Source organism: Notamacropus eugenii, chromosome 3 (genome assembly GCF_028372415.1).
Source record: "Notamacropus eugenii isolate mMacEug1 chromosome 3, mMacEug1.pri_v2, whole genome shotgun sequence".
NCBI classification, from domain to species: Eukaryota; Metazoa; Chordata; class Mammalia; order Diprotodontia; family Macropodidae; genus Notamacropus; species Notamacropus eugenii.
This window is the reverse complement of record NC_092874.1, coordinates 49,657,024-49,680,996: the sequence shown is the minus strand read 5'-3', so window position 1 is coordinate 49,680,996 and position 23,973 is coordinate 49,657,024. Positions and strand designations below refer to the sequence as shown.

General features: G+C 38.9%; 2 protein-coding genes and 1 long non-coding RNA gene across 17 annotated transcripts in view; 2 read left to right on the top strand and 1 right to left on the bottom strand.

Annotated features, from left to right (window-relative positions):
• LOC140530911 (A-kinase anchor protein 9-like) overlaps nt 1–7,692 on the top strand; it is a 100,173-nt gene extending 92,481 nt beyond the window's left edge. For 9 of the 11 annotated variants that reach the window (XM_072650043.1, XM_072650042.1, XM_072650037.1 and 6 more), the window contains 4 exons: nt 2,260–2,404; nt 4,490–4,709; nt 6,041–6,191; nt 7,578–7,692. In XM_072650043.1, coding sequence (XP_072506144.1) covers nt 2,260–2,404; nt 4,490–4,709; nt 6,041–6,191; nt 7,578–7,643 — 582 coding nt within the window. In that variant the 3' untranslated portion in view covers nt 7,644–7,692. Of the gene's footprint in view, nt 1–2,259; nt 2,405–3,855; nt 3,959–4,489; nt 4,710–6,040; nt 6,192–7,577 lie in introns of those variants that run through there. The other 2 variants (XM_072650045.1, XM_072650044.1) reach the window with 2 other exon arrangements.
• Nucleotides 1–23,973, bottom strand: part of LOC140530919 (uncharacterized) — a 949,813-nt gene that overhangs the window by 765,350 nt on the left and 160,490 nt on the right. The gene's annotated exons all lie outside the window — the stretch shown is intronic.
• Nucleotides 7,782–23,973, top strand: part of LOC140530916 (A-kinase anchor protein 9-like) — a 52,464-nt gene continuing 36,272 nt past the window's right edge. For both annotated transcript variants that reach the window (XM_072650051.1, XM_072650052.1), the window contains exons 1-2: nt 7,782–8,252; nt 9,706–9,888. In XM_072650051.1, the coding sequence (XP_072506152.1) occupies nt 7,782–8,252; nt 9,706–9,888 (654 nt within the window). The remainder of the gene's footprint in view (nt 8,253–9,705; nt 9,889–23,973) is intronic.

Sequence of the window (23,973 nt, the reverse complement as noted above, 5' to 3'; positions counted from 1 at the left end):
CTTCTGTCATCCTCCCTACACCCCACTTATCCCCTTCTCCCCTACTTTCCTGTAGTGTAAGATAGATTTTCATACCAAATTGAGTGTGCATGTTATTGCCTCCTTAAACCAAATGTGATGAGAGTAAGCTTCACTTTTTCCTTCTCCCCTCTCCCCTTTTCACCTCCATTGAAACAGCTTTTCTTGCCTCTTTTGTGAGAGAGAGTTTGCCCCATTCCATTTCTCCCTTTCTCCTCCCAATATATTCCTCTCTCACCCCTTAATTTTATTTTTTTAGGTATCATCCCTTCCTATTCAACTCATCCTGTGCCCTCTGTCTATATGTATGTAATCCCTCCAACTACTCTAGTACTGAGAAAAGTCTCAAGAGTTACAAATATTCCATGTAGGAATGTAAGCAGTTCAACTTTAGTAAGTCCCTTATGATTTTTCTTTCCTGTTTACCTGTTCATGCCTCTCTTGATTCTTGTGTTTGAAAGTCAGATTTTCTATTCAACTCTGGTCTTTTCATCAAGAATGCTTGAAGGTCCTTTATTTCATCGAATGACCATTTTTCCCCCTGAAGTACTATACTCAATTTTGCTGGGTAGGTGATTGTTGGTTATAATCCTAGTTCCTTTGACTTCTGGAATATCATATTCCAAGCCCTTCGATCCCTTAATGTAAAAGCTGCTAGACCTTGTGTTTTATCCTGAGTGTACTTCCACAATACTCAAATTGTTTCTTTCTGGCTGTTTGCAATATTTTCTCTTTGATCTGGGAGCTCTGGAATTTGGCTACGGTATTCCTGGGAGTTTTCCTTTTTGGATCTCTTTTAGGAGGTGATCAGTGGATTCTTTCAATGTTTATTTTGCCCTCTGGTTCTAGAATATCAGGGCAGTTTTCCTTGGTAATTTCATGAAAGATGATGTCTAGGCTGTTTCTTTGATCATGACTTTGAGGTAGTCCCATAATTTTTAAATTGTCTCTCCTGGATCTATTTTCCAGGTCAGTTGTTTTTCTAATGAGATGTTTCACATTGTCTGCTATTTTTTCATTCCTTTGGTTTTGTTTTAGAATTTCTTGATTTTTCATAAAGTCATTAGCTTCCATCTGCTCCATTCTAACCTTTAAGGAATTATTTTCTTCTGTTTTTTTTAGGGCATTTTTCTCTTCATTGGCTTTTTGGATCTCTTTTGCCATTTGAGTTAGTCTATTTTTTACAGTATTATTTTCTTCAGCATTCTTTGGGGTCTCCTTTAGCAAGCAGTTGACTCATTTTTCATGATTTTCTTGCATCACTCTCATTTCTCTTCCCATTTTTTGCTCTACTTCTCTTACTTGATTTTCAGAATCCTTTTTGAGCTCTTCCATGACCTGAGAGCAATTCATATTTTTCTTGGAGGCTTTGGAAGTGGGAGCTTTGACTTTGTTTTCTTTTGTTTGCATGCTTTGGTCTTCCTTGTCAGCAAAGTAAGATTCTATAGTCTGATTCTTTTTCTGGTTTTTGCTCATTTCCCTAGCCATTTACTTGACTTTTGAGCTCTTTGTCAAGGTAGTTGTCTGCTTCCCGTGGGAATGGAGGGTGTACTGTCAGCCACTTGATCAGCTGCCCCTGCTGCTGCTGTTGCAGGTTCCTCTGCCCCCTCCCCCCTCAGCCACTCTCATGCTGGGGCCAGACCACTCCACTCTCCTTCACTGGTCCCACAGGCTTTTTCCACTGACCTTCCAATTTGTCCTCAGCGTTTTGGGGTCACAAAGTCTGGAAACAACCACAGGTGTGAGAGATTCAGTCTCCCCAGGGCCTACTCAGGTCCTCTCTCTCTGCATGCCTTTCAGCAAATCTGTGTAGAAGTTCAAAACATTCTGCTAGCCATGCATAAGAGAGATTTGACAGCTCTACCTATGAGAGATGTCCATGGATTGGTGAATCTGTTGGAGCAAGGATTACAAGAGCAGGTACTCAAAGAAACTGCTGCAAAAGACATTGATTGCCATAGTACTGTTAAGAACCGCTCCTATGTGAAAGGGGAAACACACCACAAGCCCATAGTCCTAAAGTTGTTAGTATTTTGTGCTGTCTTTTTTAGTGAGAGGTCTTCTTAATTAGTTTGATAGTCATTTCAATTAAGCATTTAAACAAACATGAAGCATATGCATTATAGAGAACACTGTGCTAGGTAATGGGAGAATTAGATTCGAATAATAATATGTATTCCCTTCCCTAAGGAGCTCACTGTTGGATACAGTTTATGGATTTTTATATCACTTTCTAAATAGGTCATTAAATGCAGAGCTGCCATGGAGTATATTCAGAGTGCAGACAGAAGAAGCTTGTTGAGCGAAATCCAACCATTACGGGCTCAAATAAATACTGAAAAAATGACCATGAAGAGAGAAGAAGAGAGTGATTCACAAAGCCAAGGTATGTTGTAGTGTCATGTGTGCTTGCCTATATATGTAAGTATGTATTTACAGTCCTGATTTTAATCTTTTTTGTCCTTTTCTCAGTTAATGAAAATTTTCTATTACTCAAACTTTAGTATTATTCTTAGAGAGCTATCCAAAATCAAAGCGAAAGCAATTTTATTAGTATTAAAATAATGCGTATTTGCTTCAAAAAATTTACCAGTGAATAAATATTTCATTGAAAATGACACTAAAGCTACTGAGTAAAGTCGGCACCTTTCCCTGTTTTGCATCTATGCAGGATGAGATAATAAATAAGTTTCCTTCTCCACCTTTCACTTGATGGCCGCACGAAAGAAGGATTCAGGGATTTAAACAGTTGTTACTTTAAACAAAGATTTCACATCTAATCTTAATCATGTGTGGTAATAGAATTTGTGCTATCATTGTACAAAATTTAAAGTATTCCTTTAAATAGATTTAGATTCCTTTCAGATCCACGAAAAATGTTTTTTAAGTAGCATATAGATAATCCAGATATATTCATTTAGATTCTGTACCCTTCATTTCTAGGGAAAAAAATAAACTGAAGATGATTTTACTTTAGATCAATGAGCACAGTCATGTTGCTATTTAAACGTATGAGTCTCTAATTTTATTGATTTCCATATACCTCAGCTAAAGTCAGTGTCTCCTCCCCGACAAAAAAGTACTTGTCAAAGACAGTAGCATAATGCCACCCAATTGCCCTCCCTGCACTTGGTGCACGGCATCATCTTGAAAGTGGGATCTGGCGATTCCTGTAGCTATTCCTGTGGTGATTCTTGTAGCGATTCTTGTGGCAAATTGGTGAATGAAGTCAGAGAGAGTAAAGTGAAATCTGACTCAAATTATATCCACACTTGTTGAAAGTAATTTGCCAGCCCTGTCAGCCTTTTCCAGTGTAGAACAGAATCTACATTACTGTGACATGAAATTCATATGTATGTGTTGGTATTTATTGAGCCATCTATCTATCTGCCACTAAAAATGGAGATGAAAGTGAGTTCAATAATAGAACCAAATTCATGCTTTATTTTACAAGTACCTTTTATCTAAACATAAATTTAATTGACCATTGCTTTATTATTGCAGAATTTATTTTTGAAGTTTTTATTGGTATTCATTAAAATACTGTTTATGCATGACATGTTATTGCTTATATACGTGTATGTATATATACATATACACACGCACACACATATATATATATCACAAGTCAAATTTTGTTCCTCAAAATGTAGACAAATACATATGAGTTTTATATAGCATTAGTAGCCAAAAAGCTAGTGTTGCTTCTGTGTCCTAACACCATTTTTATTAAGGTATTTCATTCTAAATTAGGTAGGGATTTTAAAAATTCATTTTCTTTTCAACTTTGATGTCATGCTACAAATTTTTGTGTGTTTTGTGTTTTTGTTTTTAAAGAAAGTATCGTGAACAAAAGCACAGATTTGGATTTAACTTCTACAGAATCATAGTAAAGTTCACAGAAATTGTCTACAAAATGGCGCTGCACTGAAAAAAGAAATAGTCGACTAAAACTGAAAATTGTAGCATTAGTTAAATGGATAATCCATGCAAGTACTTTGCGTAGATGGCAACTTATTTATGGAGTACAAGGTTAAGGATTGTGAGCATAAGTTAATCAAATTTGTAGGTGAATGGAAAAAAATAAAGATTCTTTTATTCACATTATTATTTTAAACTTTAAAAGATGATTTCTATTTGAAATGTTGTATGTTTAATAAATGACTTGTGTTCATTTTGAGTATCCTGTCATAAATTTGTTCTATAGCCATATAATCTTCTGGTGTTTCAGTATAACATGGGGAACTTTCTTAATGTTGAGCGGTAGATTTTACCCAATAATCCCAGATCATTGTCATTTCACATGTGTCTAATAAAATATTGAAATGGTACAAAATTTAAAGTGTAAATAATAGTATAAAGCTAATGAAATAGAAGAGACCAGACCTGTAAATTAAGTAATGCTGTGACACAGTTATTCCTAAAAGCAATTAAGCAGGTGTCTCACAGATATTAGTGTGTTCTTTTCTAGAACTTTTAGAACACAACATGCAGCAGAAGCAGGCTCAGATCCTGGAGATGCAGGTGGAGCTGAGCGCACTGAAGGAAAAAGCAGCCGAACTACAGGAAGAGCTCAGTTCTGAGAGAGTGAGGGCTGCTGACCTCCAGGATGAGCGGACACAGGCCAGGCTGGAGCTCGAAACGACGCTCAAAGCCCAACACAAACACCTGAAGGAGTTAGAAGCTTTCAGGTGTGCTGGGCTTCCTTCTGTCAGTTTTCTGTTTGATTGGGCATCTGTGCTCCCATCCTTTCCACTTACACTGATATGCACCCAGAATGACCTCACTAATAATCAGTATGGATGTCTGATGCTATACATACCAAATTCTCTGTCTTCCTAGAGCTTGTTTGACAATAGCGTGATGCACGAAATCTTGGGGACTTCCTAAATCTTGACTGTTTTTCTGTAATTACATTTGGGAAGACTTACAGTGCAGAACATTAGAGCCAATGGATACCATGTACTGAGAAAGGCAATACTTAAAAAAAAAAAGAAAGAAATGAAAAGATTGTATGCTGAAATAGAATGTCTGTGAACAGTTTCACCTAACATAGCGTTAGTAGTTTTTCCTAATCCTGAATCCAGGAGTCTTTTCTAGCCCCAGCTTCATACATTGGTTTGGTGTTAGGAAAGCTATTTATTTTTTATCTTTCTTTTAAAAAGTAACTGAAGGTAATGATTATGACCTATTTGGGATGAATTGATTAGTATGGGTGGGGATTAGTTCCTATATGTACATTTTTTAAAAGGTGGTATTTTATATAAAACATAGACATTTTTATAAATATCAGTGAAATTTGGATCCCTAAAGAAAAACTCATTATTTTGAAAAATTGCAGGAAAATATATAGCTATATAATGGTTAATTACCATACTCAGGAAAAAATGTGTATTTGCAACTGTAGTAAATTGCACTTTAAAGAAATGTATAAAGTTTCATTACGTGTTGTATTGTCTACGTTAATAAATGATAACTTGACAGTAGTTAGCCGGTATTGCTCCTTGAATAGGTCATCTTCAACCGTAATAAGCATTTATTCAGTATCTGTTATACACCAGGCACAATTCTAGGTGCTAGAGACACACATCAAATAGTCCCTGCCCTTAAAAAGTTCGCATCCTCTCAGGAGAAACAACTTGTCTACAGATTATTCACTGTAAGATATGGACAAAGTAGATACAAAGAGGGAAGAGACCAGAGAAGGCCTCCTGCAGAAAATGGTGCCTAAACTGTGCTTGGAAGGAAGGTTGTGATTCTGCAAAGCACACATGAGGAAGAGATGCGTTCCAGACATGGGAGAGCATGAAGGGAATAATATGTGAAACAATTGAAATGAGCCACAAGGTATAAATAGTCAAGAACCTTCCCTATGATTAGGTTATTAAATGGTCCGTATTTGAGCTTTGACAGTAGGCACCAAGCCAACAGGTAGCTTCTCTGGGGAGGATGCATTTTCCTTCTTGGTATAATGCCGTGACAAAATATTGTTTTTTAAAGATCATTTCTGTTTCTGTTTTAGGATGGAAGCCAAAGAAAAAACAGAAAAAGTACATTTGTTAAATGATACATTAGCCAATGAACAGAAAGAAACCAGAGAGCTTCAGTGGGCTTTGGAGAAGGAAAAAGCCAAGTTGGAACGTAGTGAAGAAAGGGAAAGAGAAGAACTTGAGGTATGCTCCTTTTCATCTTTAAATGATCCTGAACATTTTTTAAAATAAGTTTTTATTGATACAGTTTGGGGTTGGGTTTTTTTTTATATTATGATGGATTCCCCCAGAAATCCACTCCCTCTCTGTGAACCATCTCACATAGCAAATAGTATTTTTAAAGAGGAAAAATCATCATAACTGATTAATACATTGAAAAACTCTGAAAGTAAGCACAGAGTGCAACACTTGGAATCTCCCACCTCTGCAGAATGATGGAGCGGGAACCTCTTCTGTCTTATCTTCTAAAGCTTGCTTGTTCTCTATAATTTCACAACTTTCACTTCTGATTTTTTTTGTGGCCTTTCCTTTTACACTGTTTGTAGTCTTCTATATTGTTTTCTTGGCTTGGGTAAGAAGCCTTTTTGGAACATGCCATCTAAAGCTGTCTTTGTTAGGCACAACAGGTTGGGCAGCATACAGTATGTTGACTTATTATTTTATCTAAACTGTATACCATCAAAAAAGTAAAACATGTTAGTTTTGCATCAGAGAAGTCACATAACAGAATTATCATTCTTGAATTAAGTTATATTATATATGATATGATTCCATTGGTTGAGTGGAATCTGACCCTGATTACATGGATGGTAACTGAAAATAATCAACCTTGTTTATCATGTCCAGTCGGAAAATAGAAACTGCACTGCCTTGATACGCTAAGATAGCCTTAGCATATTCATTCACATCTATCACTAAAAAGGGGTAGGAAAATTATCCTAGTAATAGAGAATTCTAGTATACTGATTTAGAAGTGTATGAGAGACCATCAGTCCCTAGCAGTGGAAAAACAGATCCAAGTGCACTGCCAGGAGACCATCTTCCAGTGGTGCTGACCCAAGCCCTGCTCACTAGGATTCTGATTCCCAAAGGACCTTGAAACATCAGCTCTGCTGATGTGCCTCAGGATCCTCGCTGCAGCCGAACCTTCTTTATGAGTTGTCTCTCCTCGTCCGAGTGTGAGCTCCTGGAGAGCAAGGCTGCTCACTTTTCTGCTCCTATTCCCAGCACAGAGCTTAGGCTGTGGTGTGCACTTAAGAAATGTTCTTCCATTCCATTCTTAGGGGAGAAATGATATATATTCATATCCACTGTATGTTTCCTTCTCTTTAGAAGGATAAAAAAAATGTTCTCAAAAGAATTCTGTCCTACCACGTTTTTTAACTTATATTCTTTGTCTTTGAAAAACGATTTATTAGCTTTACGGTGTGAATCATTTTTACCTTTGTTTCCCAGTTCTTACATTGTCAGGATTAACACTGATGACTGGTATCTTAAAAAAAGATGTGTTATTAGGATCAGAAATTGGTTAGTAACAATATCGTCTTCCTTCATTTTATTTTGTGCAAGGATCTAAAATATTCACTGGAAGGTCAGAAACAAAGGAATGTTCAATTAAATCAACTTTTGGAATAGCAGAAACAATTCCTGAGTGATTTGCAACAGAAAATAGTGTCCCAGGGAGCTCTGTATGATGCCCAGATATCAGAAGAGCGAAGCCAGAAGTCAGAGCTTCAAGGACTACTTGAATCGAAGAAAATTCGAGTCCTGGAAATGCAAGAGACCCTTGAAAGGGAAAGAGAATTACATGCACAGCTTCAGGCTCATGATGATGATGACCATGAACAGGATAAGGCATCCACATCAGGGGAAGCAGTGCTCAGAGATCTGCAGAAACAGCTGTATGAAAAGCACAGCCGCATAGTGGAGCTGGTCGGTGCAATTGAAAAATATAAGCTGGACTCTTTGCAAATGAGACAGCAGGTAGAGAAAGATAGACAAATCCATAGGAAGACGTTGCTCACAGAACAACAGGCCAACACCGAGGGACTAAAAAAGATACATGAGCTACAGTCAAAAATGGAAGACCTCCATTGGCAGCTGGAAGAGAAAAGGCAAGAAATTTATAAATTAGAACTTGAAAGGAAGAGATCACAAGAAATTATACAGGAACTTCAGAAACAAGAACAAGAGAAGGGAGAGAATTTTGAAACTGGAAGAGTATCCTATCAAAATCTCAATGAGGTATAGATTTTCGTTTTTGTAACTATGTATTTTGAATGGAATGTTTGAGTGGAATGTGGTCATAAAATTTGTTTGACTAGATACTGGGTAACATCTGAAAATAGTGAAGCAAACTAACATCTGAAAATAGTGAAGCAAACTACTTAAATTTTTAATTAGAGCTTTACTTAAAGTGGAAGGAAATTGCTTTTGTATTTATTTAAGAAAAAACTTAGGTGGTGTACAGTAATTAATTATTATCTTTTTGGTCCTTTGGTCAGCCAACCACATGGGACTCATCCAGTGATGGAACAAGAAATTGAGTTCTCCAGCAGAAAATTGAAGCAACTGAAAAAAAAGAATCAAGTTATCCCCCACTGATTGAGATGAATGGGGGTGGGACAACTGAGGATATCCATGAGCTAGAGACTGTTAGGCAAAAGCTGCAGCTCATCTCATCAAAACTACAGCAGCTGACCCGCAAAGCCTCCAGCAGGTGCGAGAAACCTTCTTGACTTTCCAGGAAGGAATTTGTAACCTGGATAAAGTTGCTTATTAAGATGCAACACATTTTTGTGTTGTCACATCTGAATAGTGAAATAGTTTTCATTCATCCAAAAAAGTACTGTCTTCTTGAGCTTATATATACTTTTTAACAAAACTCTCCTTAATAATATCTAACATTTCTTTAGGCTTTTAAGGTTAAGAAATATAGTACAGTTAAAAATAAATTATGTAAAGTTTTTAGCCTAAAGGTAAAATGTGAGAAGGGAGAATTATGTGAAGAAGAGCTTTAGTTCTGATTGTTGTATTTACAGAGTTTAACACTCCCCAAATTAGTAGAATTAAGCCATGAGGTTTTGTTTTTTCATTTGGGTCCAGAAAAATATTGATCACATTCTTTTACAATTACAAAAGTTTACTGGATATTCCCAGCAAGGGGAGGTAAGAAATTTTTAACCATTTATAAAGCAATATGGACTTCAATTTTGTCAGAAAATTGTAGAGATTTTTTGAAAATAGCAGTGTAATGCATCTCTTGCTTTGCCTTCCTGCTAAGACAGCTTTGGGGGATTTTCTGGATGAAATAATAGTGAGCAGCGTGAAGAGAATGGAAGCGAAACTTAAGGCCATCTTTTTTTGTTTGTTATTGATCGTTTAAAAGGTTTAGTTTGGGATAATAATGAAAGAAACTAGTGGTTAAGATTTAGAATGACCGAAATTTGACTTATTCATATCCTGTCTCTTCCTCATGAGCATGGATAATTGAGAGGAGTTCACCTTATCCCTATATGTGACTTTACATGGCCCAATCTGTCCTCTCACAAAATGCAGTAGTTTCCTTGTTTATAGAACATTCAAGTTGTAATAAGACTTTAAACAGCTCCCAAGAATATGATCATACATTGTGTTTTTGTCACTATTTTTATATGTTGTTGATCTGATTTCATGTCACTTTTTTTTTCCTTTCTAGCCCACTTTAGTATCACCAGGCATTTCCTGTAGCTCATTGACTGAAAGTTTACTAAGACAAAATGCTGAGCTGACAGGACATATCAGCCAATTGACTGAGGAAAAGAATGATTTGAGAAATATGGTTATGAAGCTGGAAGAGGAGATGAGGTGGTTTCGACAGTCAGGACGTCGTGGAGACCAGGTATGTCTTTTGTCAGTGTTTGGTCATTCAGTAACATTGTAAATTGTGTTTTCTGATGGAGTGTGATGAGCCTGAACCTTTCTCTTGCTTTTTTCAAGAGGAGGGGTTCCAGATATGTAATTTCATTAGTGTAGGGAGTTTCCATTGAGGAATTTTTTCTGATTGGAGGCCTAGGTCACCCAGCCTTCACTGTTCTCCAGGCTCCTCCCCAGCGCTTCCTCTAACTGTCCTCCACTCGGCCCCCTCTTTTCAACCTCCACCATGGGTTATCTTTCCCCATTAAAATACAAGCTTCCCTTTTTTTTCTGCTTGTGTTTATCTTCCCGGTGCTTACCATAGTGCCTGGCAGTAGTGAGCACTTAAGTAAGTTTTGGTTGACTTGATTTGACTATAGGCAATATGTGGTAGAAGCAAGCCTGGAACCCAAAGGAAGCTAGGCTAGCACTCTTTCTTCTTTCTTAACATGCATACACTGTATAAACAAATACTTTTACCACACAGAAGAAAAAAAATGAAGCTCCTAAATAGAGTATCTTGTAGATCCTAGTGAAAATTGTTTTTTAATTAAAAAAAAAAAGGAAAATAAGCTATTAATTTATACAGTGATATTTTAATCAAAGCCGAGAATTGAAAACTCAGGCTGACAAATAGTAGAAGCCTATTGTCTTCATGGGAGCACCTGTCTAGTACATTGTAGAGGGCCGAGCTCTGGACCATGGCCCCCTGGTGAGCCCGGAGACGCCCGGGGGTGAGAAGTCGCCTTCAGGTGCTGGGAACGCCCCTTCCGGAGCTGAGCTCTGCCTCCAGGGTGGCACATGGGAGAAGCTATGGCGGGGTATATAAGGGGGAACACGGGAAGGTCGGGAGGATTTGGGGTAAGCAATAAAGTGCAGTAAGCAGCTCCTCGAGTGCACTGTTTGGTCGTTCCCCTCCCCCACAGGAGGGGGCTGGAACCGTTGGACGACCAGTAAAGCAGTTGGAGCAGTTGGAGAGGTAAGCTCCAGGCGACAGCTCAGGGCAGGCCCTGAGCAGTACATGATGGAAAAGCTCCCAAGATTTGGAGAGTCACTTCCAATGATTGTGAGGTGAATGTAAATAGTGAAGAGTAATGTAAATAGTGAAGAGTAGAACCAGTTTAAATAAAGCTTGATAAGGGATCTAGCTAAGCAAAGTAACCCCAAGGATTTTTAAGGATAAAAAGAGCATGGACAACCACAAGAAGAAAAATGGAAAAAATCTGCAAAGATTTTTAGAACAAAACATGCTTTCTGCATCAGGGAAGGTAGAGACACAGCGCTTGAGTTCTGATGCCTTAATCCTAGAAGTGCTTGTCAAAGAGGTAGAAATGAGACTAAAAAGAACAAAGGCAGGAACAGCAACTGGACTGGACCAAGAACTTAGAGAAGAGATTCATGCAAGAGACAACACAACTCCCAGCTGAGAAGGCATTTAAAGGCAGGGAGAGATATCAGAAATTTGGGCAGGGATCATAAACTAAAAGCAAAATTTCACAGTAGATTGTATATTTACCATCTGAGTTGAAGAGAAATTCCCTAGGATAGTGAAGTTTTCAGATCGTCCTCTTTGCAGATGACCTTTTTATGCTGGCTGCATCAAGAAGTGGAACATGGCAGAGCCTCCTGGAGGAGATCCACAAGCATTCAAGAGTTTGGCCTAAGTATCCACATAGGAAAGATCAAGTGGATGAAAAATGTCTGTGACCAGATTATTACATGCCATTAAATGAACAGCCTAAAGAATTCTCTTACTGTCTCTTAGCCCATCTGTATCTATCTACATAGGTTGATCAAGATAGATCAGTAGAGAGTTGGATGAATAGATCAACAGATCGGCCAGTTGATCTCCTGGGCAGGCAGTACAAATGAATATCTGGTTAGGCCCAGAATTAAGCAGAAGGAGTTCAGGTGCCCTGGAGTGCCTTCAGGAAATGTACAGAGCTCCGTTAAATAATTCCAAATTCCTGGAAACAAAAGCTCATCTTTTAATACTAATATTCTACCACTATTGTAGGATGTGAGTCATATAAGAATATAAAAGTTAGTATAACAGAGGGCAAGGAAAAGATGCATGTTGGGTATGAGACAAGCTGCAAAAAAACATAACAAATAAGAACTGGAATAAAGGCTCTCATTAGGAAAATTTATGATCAGGGAAGAAGATAGATTGGTCTGATGATGAGAGTGAGAAATGACCAGCAGAAGACCTGATCATTCTCCTTGTAGTCTCACAATGTCAAAAAAGAGAAAGAAAGTTCCCAGCTCACTTCACTGGGGTAAACTCATGAAAGGTATGAATAAGAGTTAGACAAGATGGACATTTATGGATGTGCCAAGATCTGAATGAATCAATAGGTGGAATATCCAAATTAATGAGATCACAAAAGTATTTGGTTACGGTGGATTTATTTGATCACATAAAAATAATTATCAGAAAAATACAATGATTAACCACAACTATGTGATAATGATACATTATTGGAGTATGACTTTAAAGGAGAGTGAAAATGCAGAAGAGTCAAATGGTCAAGAATATGAATGGACATTTTCCAAAAGAGGAAACAGATTGTAAACAGACATTGAAAGATTGAAAAATCTCACTATTAAGAAAAGGAAATTGGCACATTTCTGGGACATAAGGAAAAGAGCCCTGGATTTGCAGGCAGAGACATGGATGGGTAGTGCACCAGGCTTGGAGACATAAAGATTTGAGTTCAGATTCAGCCTCAGACACTGTGTGACCCTGGGCAAGTCACTTAACCTCTATTTGCCTCAGTTGAAATAAAGACTGGGGCCATTAAACTGTACATGGAGATCCCTGTGGGCCATGGATTGACTTCAAAAACCACATATTTAGAGTATCTATGACTTATCTTTATTTTATTTCATATCAAACTTTTATTTGTTTTGTTCACTATTTCCCAAGTACATTTTAATCTGGTTCAAGCCCCACTGGGGAATGTTGTGGGAAACAAGCAACTGGCGGCTTGTGTTTGTGGTGACGTCTTGTGTAGTGGAGAGAAAGTCAGCCTCAGAGTCACAGGTACCAAGGTCCTCGTCCTGTCTTGGAGACCTACAAGCTATGTGATCCAGGAGAAGTTACACTCACTGCTCAAAGCAATTCTTTTTGACTTTACATCAAAGAAAAGGTGTTGCCCTGTGCTGGTACAAAGCTTCCTCAAGAGTTCCCTATTCATATAAAATCCAGATATTTATTCTGCAATATACTTTAATACATGTAATTTTCTCTTCCTCTAGAATATAAACTCTTTGTAAGAAGGGATAGTTTCATTCCTTTTATTTGTATACCTACTGCCTGGCACATAAGTGTTTAATAAATAATTGTTGATTAATTATGTTGGTGATGAGTCTCTCTGTCCTTAGCTGATTAGACAGCAGACTCAGTCCATCTCAGGGACCATGCCTGAGGAATCTTTCCAGTTCAGAAGATTTTTGTCAGAGCTCATGTTCCCCTAGAATAGTGACTTAGAGAATTCAGGATCCATATTGGGGACATTACGTGAAGGCTCTCTGTAGCCAGAGTACAACACTGTAACTCACCCAATATAGGAAGGCCTGCATATGCTAAATGGATCTTTTGTGGAGGTTCTACAGAAGAATAGAAATGAGTATCTCACAGGATGAGAAGGTGCAGACAGGTTGCAATCTGCACTTATGGAGAGAATGTCCCCATCAGTAAGATTATGGATCCAAGAAGTATTAAAGCACAGTATAGAGTACACACTACATACCTCTGCCTCTGCCTTCCCTCCCCCCAAGCTACTGCCATCAAGAGTTAAGCTATGCCAGAGTCCAGCAAAATAAATCTAATCTCTTAATGGTCAGATTCCTTAATCCTCAATTAGTCTCTTTTTCTTCTTCCTCCTTCTGTCATCTGATCTTTTCTTAAATTACAAAGTACAGTACAATATATCTATTAGGGCCAGGGTGTGTTATGTCACCTACACAATCTGAGAAGGCAATTTAACAGATACAATAGGGAAGAAGATGATCTGAGTATATTATCACCAGATAAGTTAAACTCAGGTACACCTACCACTTGAGAATCCCGATATCACCATACAACACATCCTCAAACTCAGGGGGTGGAAGGGTTTGGAATTAGATGGGGAGAAAGAGGAAATTTGAGATTGGGGGATGAGAGGGATATGTCCTGTTTAAGTCTTCTCAGTTTAAAGAATCTAGTTGGACTAAAAAGGGGGGTGGAGAAATGAGTGGCAAAATAAGGAGAATGGGATAATCAATAAATAGTGGGTCAATAAATATGTATTATACAATACATCTTTATTAAGTACCTACTATGTGGTCGGCACTGTGATAAGTTCTGTAAATATAAAGAAAGGCAAAAAAAAAAACAGTCCTTGACCAACAGGAGCTCACAGTCTAGGTGGAGAAAACAACAAATAAAAAGAAGCTGAGTTGGGGGTGGGGGGGAGAGGTCTCATCAAGGGGGCATGGTTAAGTCCAGGAGTATAGCAGGATCGGAAATGATGGGATAGACTCCCTATACCACCTCCTTAAATGGAAGTTGTGGAAAGAACTCTAGGATGTTTACACTCTACCCTGTCAGATCAGAAGTGGGAGGAGCGCCCAGACATGGGGTACTAATGAGGTGTGAATTTCAGGGTTGATGCATTTCACAAGATGGTAAATTTCATGATGAAGTCCAAAAGGAAAGCTGTGTAGGAATGATATCTTCCCAGCCACCAGTTCTACACCATGCTACTTGGCCAGCACATTCATCTCCACCTACCCTCTCCCCACCAGAACTTTGGATTCTGCCCCAGGATCTGGGGAGATTTTACCTTATCACAATCAGAATCAAGTCTCTATGTCCCTTCTTACCTATTTCCATGACACCCTTCCATTCTTCCAGCTTACCCTGTGTTCTCTACCTTTAACAGAACATAAACTCCTTGAGGGTAAAGATTATCTTGTTTGTTTGTAACTGTATTCCCAGAGCTTACAACTGCACCTGGCACAGAGTAAGCGTTAAATCAATGCTTTATTGATTTAAGTACCATACGGAGATTTCTGAGAGTTTGTGATGAAGCACTCCCCTTTTTTCTGCTTGAAACTTATGTATATAGACACTCATATGTTTTAAGAACTCAGTATTGTACAATTGCAATAACATGATTCAGGAGGAACACACTTGTTGAGTGAGTCATTGGCTTAACCCCAAAGAAGTGGAAGAAGCAATTAACCAGAGTCGGGGATGGATGTATGAACCAGGAGGGAACAACAAATTAATAATAAATGCATCCTTCATGGTGCTCCTTTCCATGTTAGCCCCTCAGGGGCTGTCTACCTTGCCTACACTTAGTTCTGGCTCTTTGTAACAGTGATCATTTTTATTTTTCATTATTTTTGCTATTTTAGAGGCAGTAAGATGACATCTTAAAGATGTCTTGATTTGCATTGATGTGATCTTTGGGGACTATTAATACTTTTTTATATGGCATAATGGCTCCAAATCTTAACACGTGAGACATCAGAGTACTTAATAAATGTTGATCAATTGATGATTGATTGATTGATGTCCCTTGAAAATTTCACCACTGGGTAGTGGCATATATTACTCTTATGTTTCAGTTTCTTGTAAGCTCTGGAGGTCAGACGGTTTTATGATATTGTTATAGCAAATATATTTTCCCAGTCTATCTCTTTCTTTTCATTTTATACTTCCTGCTTTTGGTCAAGTGGAACCACTGTCTTTATTAATTCAATCTAAGATCATGCTGAGTTTATTGGTCACTCTACCACACAGCTAACTAGGTTTTCCATCATTAAATATCCAGATTGTTTTTACATGTTTTTACATTTTACATGGAAGAACTGGTGATGTTTAGCCTGGAGAAGGGAAAAATTCGGAGGACGTAAGAACTGTCTTCAAATATTTGAAGGGCTGTCATGAGCAAGACAAATTAGATTTGTTCTATGTAGCTCCAGAGGGCACAACCAAGAGAAGTAAGTAAAAGTAGCTGAGATTTAGGCTCAAAATGAGGAACTAGCATACTAACAGTCAGAACTCTCCCCAAAGTGGAATCACATCCATCCCTCATTGGAAGTTTTTAAGCAGATGATCATTTTCTGCAGGTTGTAGAGGAAATCCTTGATCAAGGATGGGTTGAATTAAATAGCAGATGGGATATGCCTTACAGCTCTAAGACACTGGCCTCATTGCCCTCACCCTGCGCTTGGGCAGTTGGTTATTTGAATCCTATTGGAAGACCTTGCATTTAACTCTACTGAATTTCATGTTAATTCAGCCCATCATTCTAGTCTATCTAGTTAAAGATTCTCTGATTCTCCAAAACCTATCAAAGATCACCGTGCAATCTTGTCTGACAATGTTTTTAGTACTTTGGGATGGAGTTTGTGCACAGCTGATGACTTGAACTCTTTAAGGATATTGAAGTTCTTACTCTCTTAAGATTTCCTCACTTATTTTTGGTTTCAACTCACAGCTAACCATGTTTTAAAATATATCTTTCTTAGTCCAAAGACCACTCTACTTGGCAAAAGAAAACAAAAGAAAAGTAGGAGTTGAATAGTTCTGTCTTCTCTTTGTCATCCATTACCACTGTCCCATTTTGACCTTACACAGTACTGCTAGCTTGTCTTTGATTTCTGTCTTGCCCCTGGCATAGCCTTTATAATAGAAGAAAAGTCCTTTTGGTCATCCTTTGCATTTATCATCGGTTTTAGCTTGTCCTTAGCCTTAGTATTTCTGCCACTATTAATACAGGACCATGCTTCTCTTTTAGATTTATTTGCTGTTAACTGCTCTTGTTGCCATTGCCATAACCTCTAAAAATCTAAGATTATTGGTAAGGTACAAGCTAAATTGTATCTATTTTGTTCCTTTTGAATAAAGTATTTCTTTCCATAGTCGTATTCTGATTATGAGCCATGACTGAGGTCAAATTTGTCTCCTTCCATTAGGATCTCTAGCATCACCCTCAATCATCATCTTAGCTAACATTAACATAACATAGTAAGATTCACAAAACACTTTATATCCTTCATCTGAACCTCATAATAACCTTTTGCAGCAAATACTACAGATATTTTTATTCCCACTTATAGATAAGGAAAGTAAGGCACTGAGAGATGATGACTTGCCCATGTCTACATTACCACATTTACTTTCTCATCCCTATTTTGTTCATGTGGCATATCTGAGGCTGTGGGTTTTAGTACTTGATCTTTAGGGATATGAGTTACTGATTCCCTCTATTGCTTTTCTTCTGGGTAATTTTTTCCTCCCTCTCCATTTTCATTTGAAATTCTCTTGATTGGATTTGACATATTCCAAATAAATGGGGTTTTTTTCCTATTCACTACCCAAGTCTACTTTTCTCTTCTAAAGTTTCTGTCTTCAATCAGCTGAGCAATGATGAAGATAGCAACTGTGCCGCTAAGGTCTTCAGTTTCTTGACTGGTCTTAGCAATAATTCCTTTTTTTTCTTTTCAATTCATAGGACAAAAACAAGCATTTCCATAAAACAATACAATAAAAAAAGATTGCACATGAAACTGCAAATCTGCTGTGTACAACTTGCTGTTCCTTCTAAATATACAACAGTCATCATGTCAATTTCTCTTTTATCCCCTTTTTTCTTCTCCACCCCCACCCTAGAGATGGCTAACATGAGACATGAGAATAAGTATGTGTGTACGTATATACATATGTATGTGTACATGTAAACATATGATTTTATATGTGTGTATTGTATATATATTTAAAATTATTATATACATATTTCTATTTATCAGTTCTTTCTCTGGATACAGATAGCATCTTTCCTTATATGTCCTTTATTTTTAATTTGTGTATTTATAATAATCAAAATTACTTAGTCACTCAAAGTCTTTCTTAAAAAAAATATTGCTCTTACCATATACAGTGTTCTCTTCGTTCTACTCACTTTGCTCTTTATCATTTCATGCAAATTTTTCCCTGCCTTTCTTTTAGTGCAGTAGCAGTCCATCACAATCGTACACCATAACTTGTTCAGCCATTCCCCTATTGATAGAGATCCCTACAATTTCCAGTTCTTTACCACCATAAAGAGTGCTGCTATAAACATCCCATTCATATTCAAAATTATAATCACTATTTGGGAATTTCCTTCCATCTTATTTTTACTCACTATTTTCTTTCTTAGCCTTTACCTTATACCTATTACTTTATCTTCCCCTCCTACCCTCTCACCACCCACTTCATCCACCCCTCCAAAAGTCCCCCTCCATCCTGTCCCTCACCCTCTCCAATCCCAATTCACACAGCCCTCTAAAAACCCCTCCTCAACCCTATCCCTCAGTTTTCTCACTTCTCTACATGTTGAGTAGGATTCTATAACCTTCCAGGTGGACATGTAGTTTCCTCTTCAACCCAAATAAGAGGAAGTTTTCAACATTACCAAGCCTCAGGTCCTTCTGTCACTTGCCTCCATATTAATCACAGAGAATGAGCAGTGATCTTTGAGTTTGAAAAATATAGCTACCCCCAAGCTTCTCAGCCTTGGTTCAAGTTAAGCCTACTCAAGGGAAGGTTCACAAGCTCCCCTCCACCCCCTCCCCTGTTTCTCTGATCTCCTTCCTGAAGGACCAAATCGTTTAATGACCAGTTGTATCATATAACATGGTGATAATGAACATGAGTGATTTATTTAATCAGGAAAATCTGCATAAACCACAAATACTCTAAACACCTGTGACCCAAAGGAAGCCACCTCTCCACATGTGTCTGCTGAGGAGTGCTGGGTTTGGCAAGGCACCACAGGTGAAAAGCATTCATGGCAAAAGATCAGCATGAGAACCAGGAAGCATTGGAAAAGGTCTTGTTCTCTTTCCTCTGATCACAAACTAGGAAAACAGGACATCAGGGCTAGATTCTGACCACAGTGGCATATGTATGTATTTATGTATATACATACACTTACAGCCATGTATAGGTGTGTGCAAAATTTACACATGGCATGTCCCAAAAGTCTTAGTGCATGAATGTTTTAAAACTAGTTTGAAACCTCACTAAGATTTTTGGGACACTGTGGTGTGTGTGCGTGTGTATGTTTGCATATGTGTTTACATATGTATATAGGGGGATATCACACATCCCAGCTTTAATTAATATGACTAATAAAATGCTCTATCCCCTGATGCCTTTCCCACTTGAGAATGTCTCTTTGAACCTACCACAGTGATGCATACTTATAGTCTCTGCTTCTGAGATAGCTGAAGTTGGTGGATCACTATGTTTTGGGGGTTCTAAGGCTGGGGTTCTAAGAGTAGGGCCAAAGCCATTTGGGTGTCTGTACTCAGTCCAACACTTATGTGGTGAGGCATAAAGAGACATTTCTAATGAATGGCCTCTACCAGCACCCTCCTACATGAGAGGGCAGTAGTAGTAGTAGTAGTAGTAGTAGTAGCAGCAGCAGTAGTAGCTGTGGCAGTAGTAGTAGTTAGTAGTAGTAGTAGTAATTATCATTTAATTAATTATCAATTAATTTTTAAGCTGATGTAGCCTGGTGGACTTTTGGCTAGGTGCCATGTGTAGAATGTTTGATTACCTGTACTAAGGCACCGATCCCAACCTCTGACTCCTACTGTCTTCTTTCTTTCTTTACTCTCTCCCTGGGTTCATAAGCAGTCTGGAGTAGAGATAGCTCAGAGATTACTAGAAGGGCAGAAATTCTCTCTCTAGTCAGCTCCCCTCAACCTGGGCTAAAGAAAATCTTCTCTCCCCTTCGGGTAATCTTTCCTTCTCTCCATTCCAAGCAGCACAGTAATAGGTGTGGCCATGAACAATTACAAACGGTTATACAGCTTAATAGCCATTACAAACAGCCAACAGGATTCCCCTTGCAGTTTAAGACTTGGGGGTGAGAAAGGTGGTGCATGAGACCAAGTCTCCCATCTTCCTGCCCACTCTGCTGCTCCATCAGGTCTTAACTCTGCTTGCTTTCTTGACATTCTCGCTTCCCAAAGTTTCCATAGCAACATCCTTGGGAGAGGGGTTATATTGACATTCATGCAATGCTTAAAATTTTTCTAGGCACTTTACACACATCTGAGCTTCTCAACAACCCTGGGAGGCAGCAACCACCTCCATTTTATAGAAGGGGAAACTGGGGCACAAAGAAAGAGATTAAGGGTTCAATTTGTCCAGTTTCATCCAGTTAGTGAGTTAGTATCTGAAGCAGCATATGAACTCAGGTCTTCTTATTTCTAGTTTTGTACTCTCAGGCTGCAAGAGCGGAAGTTAGGTGAGGAACAAAGCTTCAGAGGAAGCCCAAAACAGAGAAGTGGGAGAAGACCAAGTCAAACCGGGAACCAAGTTTATCATTGATTGGCAGTTTTGTCATCCTCAGGAACACTACGGCAGCTCATTCTATGGCAAATTTGTGTGGGCTAGCTATTACCCATCTTCTTAAAGAGGTCACACTGTTACACATGTATGAGTAGGATCTTTTGTGGGGGCCTCTATGTATATATACACATATGTGTGTGTACATACACACACAATTGGTAAATTGTGTCAATATAAACATAATTAGTCAATTGAATACACACATATATATTATACACACACACACACACACACACACTCACACACAATTTACCAATTGTCTTTGCTCAGGGGTGATTTTAGACAACTTTAAATCATCTGCATGAAAACCAATGAGATTTCACCATTTTCCCAAAGAACAACAACTTTCTCTAGTCACTATTTGATGTGTATAGATGAAAATAACACAAAAAAATAACTCTTTAAAGGATCAGAAACCATTAATGAAATGAGCTCTTGCTGAACCCATTTAGACAGGGTGTGGTTGACAGGTGAATAAAATTGTAAAGCTAAGGAAAGAAAAGGGGCAAGATGAATTCCAAGCTTTGTTTCTCTGAGACAGGACAACAGTGTAAATAGAGAGTGATATAAACATAAACTTCTATGGGTTATCCTTTATAAGTCATCATTTTCAATTCTGAATTATATTACATAGGTTTAGAGCTGGACGGGGCCTTAAGGCTCATCCCTTCACTCCCCTATTTATTCTGAAAAGAGGAAACTGAGGTTCAGTGATTTGCCCAAGGTCACAGAAGTTATAAATAGCTGAGCCAGGATTCCAGCTGAGATCTCTGACTCCAAAACCAATGCCCTTTATATTTTTCATTTGTTTATTTGCTGTTGTGGTGGTGGTAGTGATGGTGGTTGTGGCTGTGGTTGGTTTGTTGGTTGGTTGGTTGGTTTATTAGACTGGGTCTCCCCCATCTCACACAGGCTGGACATATAAGAGATCCACACTAGTCCAATCCCACCTTTTAGGAGTTCTAGATCTTTGATCTTCTCTATTTCTGATCTAAGCCAATTCACCCCTTTTTAGGCAGCCTGGTATTCCTCCATCAGAGGAGGTTACCACAGTCATGCCACATTTGGTACAGATATCCCATCGGGCTCACAGCAGCTTAAAACTCCAGAAATGTACCAATCTCCATCTCCCCTGGAGTTTGGTCTACAGGCATGTCCCACCACTCTAGGTTCCACACCATCACTGAATCACTGCAAATATGACCCTTTGGTCTGGGTTTTTAAATATTTTCCATAGCTAAAAGAAATTCTAGCCTTGAAATAAATAAATCAAGACTGAATTGCAAAGAAAATAAACTGTGATCTTTCGCATCTGCCATTCACATTTTTTTTTCAGATTAAGGCCATTTAGAGGCGGAGCCAAGATGGCGGAGTAGATAGACACACATACACTAGTTCCGAACCCACCGCCCATAAAATATCTGTAAAAAAGAGCTTCCAACAAGTTCTGGAGCAGCAGAGGCCATGGAGCAACAGAGCAGACAAGATTTCTGTTCCAGAGAGCCTGAAAACCTCTCACAAAAGGTCCTCGCACTGCAGACCCAGAACCCAGCCCTCTTTGGCCACGCGGCGCCGAGAGGAGCAGATCCGGGCGGGCTTCAGGGACAGAATCTCCAGCGGCCACATGGGTCCCTCCCCCCACAGGTGACGAGGGTAGGTGAGAGAGTCTCTTTGGTGGGTCGAGAGGGGAGTGGGGTGCCCCCATAGCTCAGGCCCCCTCAGGAGGCAGCAGCTGAGGTGGGAGCAGACCAGGGCTCCCCAAGCAGGCAGGAACCAGGATCCATTGTAGAAGGTCTCTGCATAAACCCCCTGAGGGAACTGAGCCCATGAGGCGGCCCTGCCCCCACCTGAGCACCTGAACTTGATCTCACACTGAATAGCAGCCCTGCCCCCGCCCAAAGCCCTGAGGCTGGGAAGCAGCATTTGAATCTCAGACCCCAAGCTCTGGCTGGGAGGATCCAGAGGCAAAGTGGGTGTGAAGAGAATATTCAGAAGTCAAGTCACTGGCTGGGAAAATGCCCAGAAAAGGGAAAAAAAATAACACTATAGAAGGCCACTTTCTTGGTGAACAGGTATTTCCTCCCTTCCTTTCTGATGCGGAAGAACAATGCTTACCATCAGGGAAAGACACAGAAGTCAAGGCTTCTGTATCCCAGCCCACTCAATGTTGCTCAGGCCATGGAAGAGCTCAAAAAGGATTTTGAAAATAAAGTTAGAGAGATGGAGGAAAAACTGGGAAGACACATGAGAGACATGCAAGCAAAGCATGAAAAACAATTAAACACCCTGCTAAAGGAGACCCAAAAAAATGCTGAAGAAAATAACACCTTGAAAAATAGGCTAACTCAACTGGCAAAAGAGGTTCAAAAAGCCAATGAGGAGAAGAATGCTTTCAAAAGCAGAATTAGCCAAATGGAAAAGGAGATTCAAAAGCTCACTGAAGAAAATAGTTCTATCAAAATTAGAATGGAACAGATGGAGGCTAATGACTTTATGAGAAACCAAGAAATCACAAAACAAAACCAAAAGAATGACAAAATGGAAGAGAATGTGAAATATCTCATTGGAAAAACAACTGACCTGGAAAATAGATCCAGGAGAGACAATTTAAAAATTATGGGCCTACCTGAAAGCCATGGTCAAAAAAAGAGCCTAGACATCATCTTTCATGAAATTATCAAGGAAAACAGATTAAGGCCATTAATGATGAGTAGAGAAAACAAAATGCTTAAAAATGGTAGGTATCCTTCCTTTAGGTAGAAAATACAGGGGTCCATGTACATGTATACAGATGTATAGATATACGTGTGATATGCTCATTGGGTATAGTATAAGAGGATTTGGATCTGAATCCCAGTTAGACCACTCAAGATCTGAGATACGATAGCTGGATATATAAAACTAGATCAAAATAGAGGATGTGGCTATGGATATGTAACCCTAGGGTGCTGTATAAATGTGAGCTACTGAGACCAGCAGAAATAGCAATATAGGAGGAAGTAACACAGGTCAGATCAGTAAAACAAAGACTGAAGAAGGGCACCCAAAGAAGAAGTGGTCAGGAAATCCAAGGAGAAGCCACAGTGGGTCATTCTTCCAACCCAGATCTGCCTAAGAAGGGAAGCGAAGCATTGACTAAGCACCTACTCTGTGCCCGGCCCTGTATTAAGCACTTTACATTTCTCATTTGATCATTATGTTTATATTATATCTCTCAACCTCTGTGGGTCTCTGGTTGCTCACATGCAAATCGAGTCAATGTGATTAAATACTCTATACGTTGTTGTTCAGTCATTTCACCTGTGCCCAACTCTTCAGGACACTGTTGGGGGTTTTCATGGCAGAGATACTAGAGTGGTTTGCCATTTCCTTCTCTAGCTCATTTTTATAGATGAGGGTGAAGTGACTTGCCCAGGGTCTAGTAAGTGTCTGAGGCCAGATTTGAACTCAAAAGGAGGAATCTTCCTGACTCCAGACCTAACGTTCTATTCTTTGTGCCAAATAGCTGCCCCACTCATTATTTAGCTCTAAATCCTACAATCCTATGATTGCTACTCATGGAGTCAGAACCTGGTTTCTAAACCTGATGAACATTTATGGCACATGTGATCCTGGGATACCCCACTGAGTTCACAGCAATGTAGAACTCTAGAAACTTACTCAAGTGTA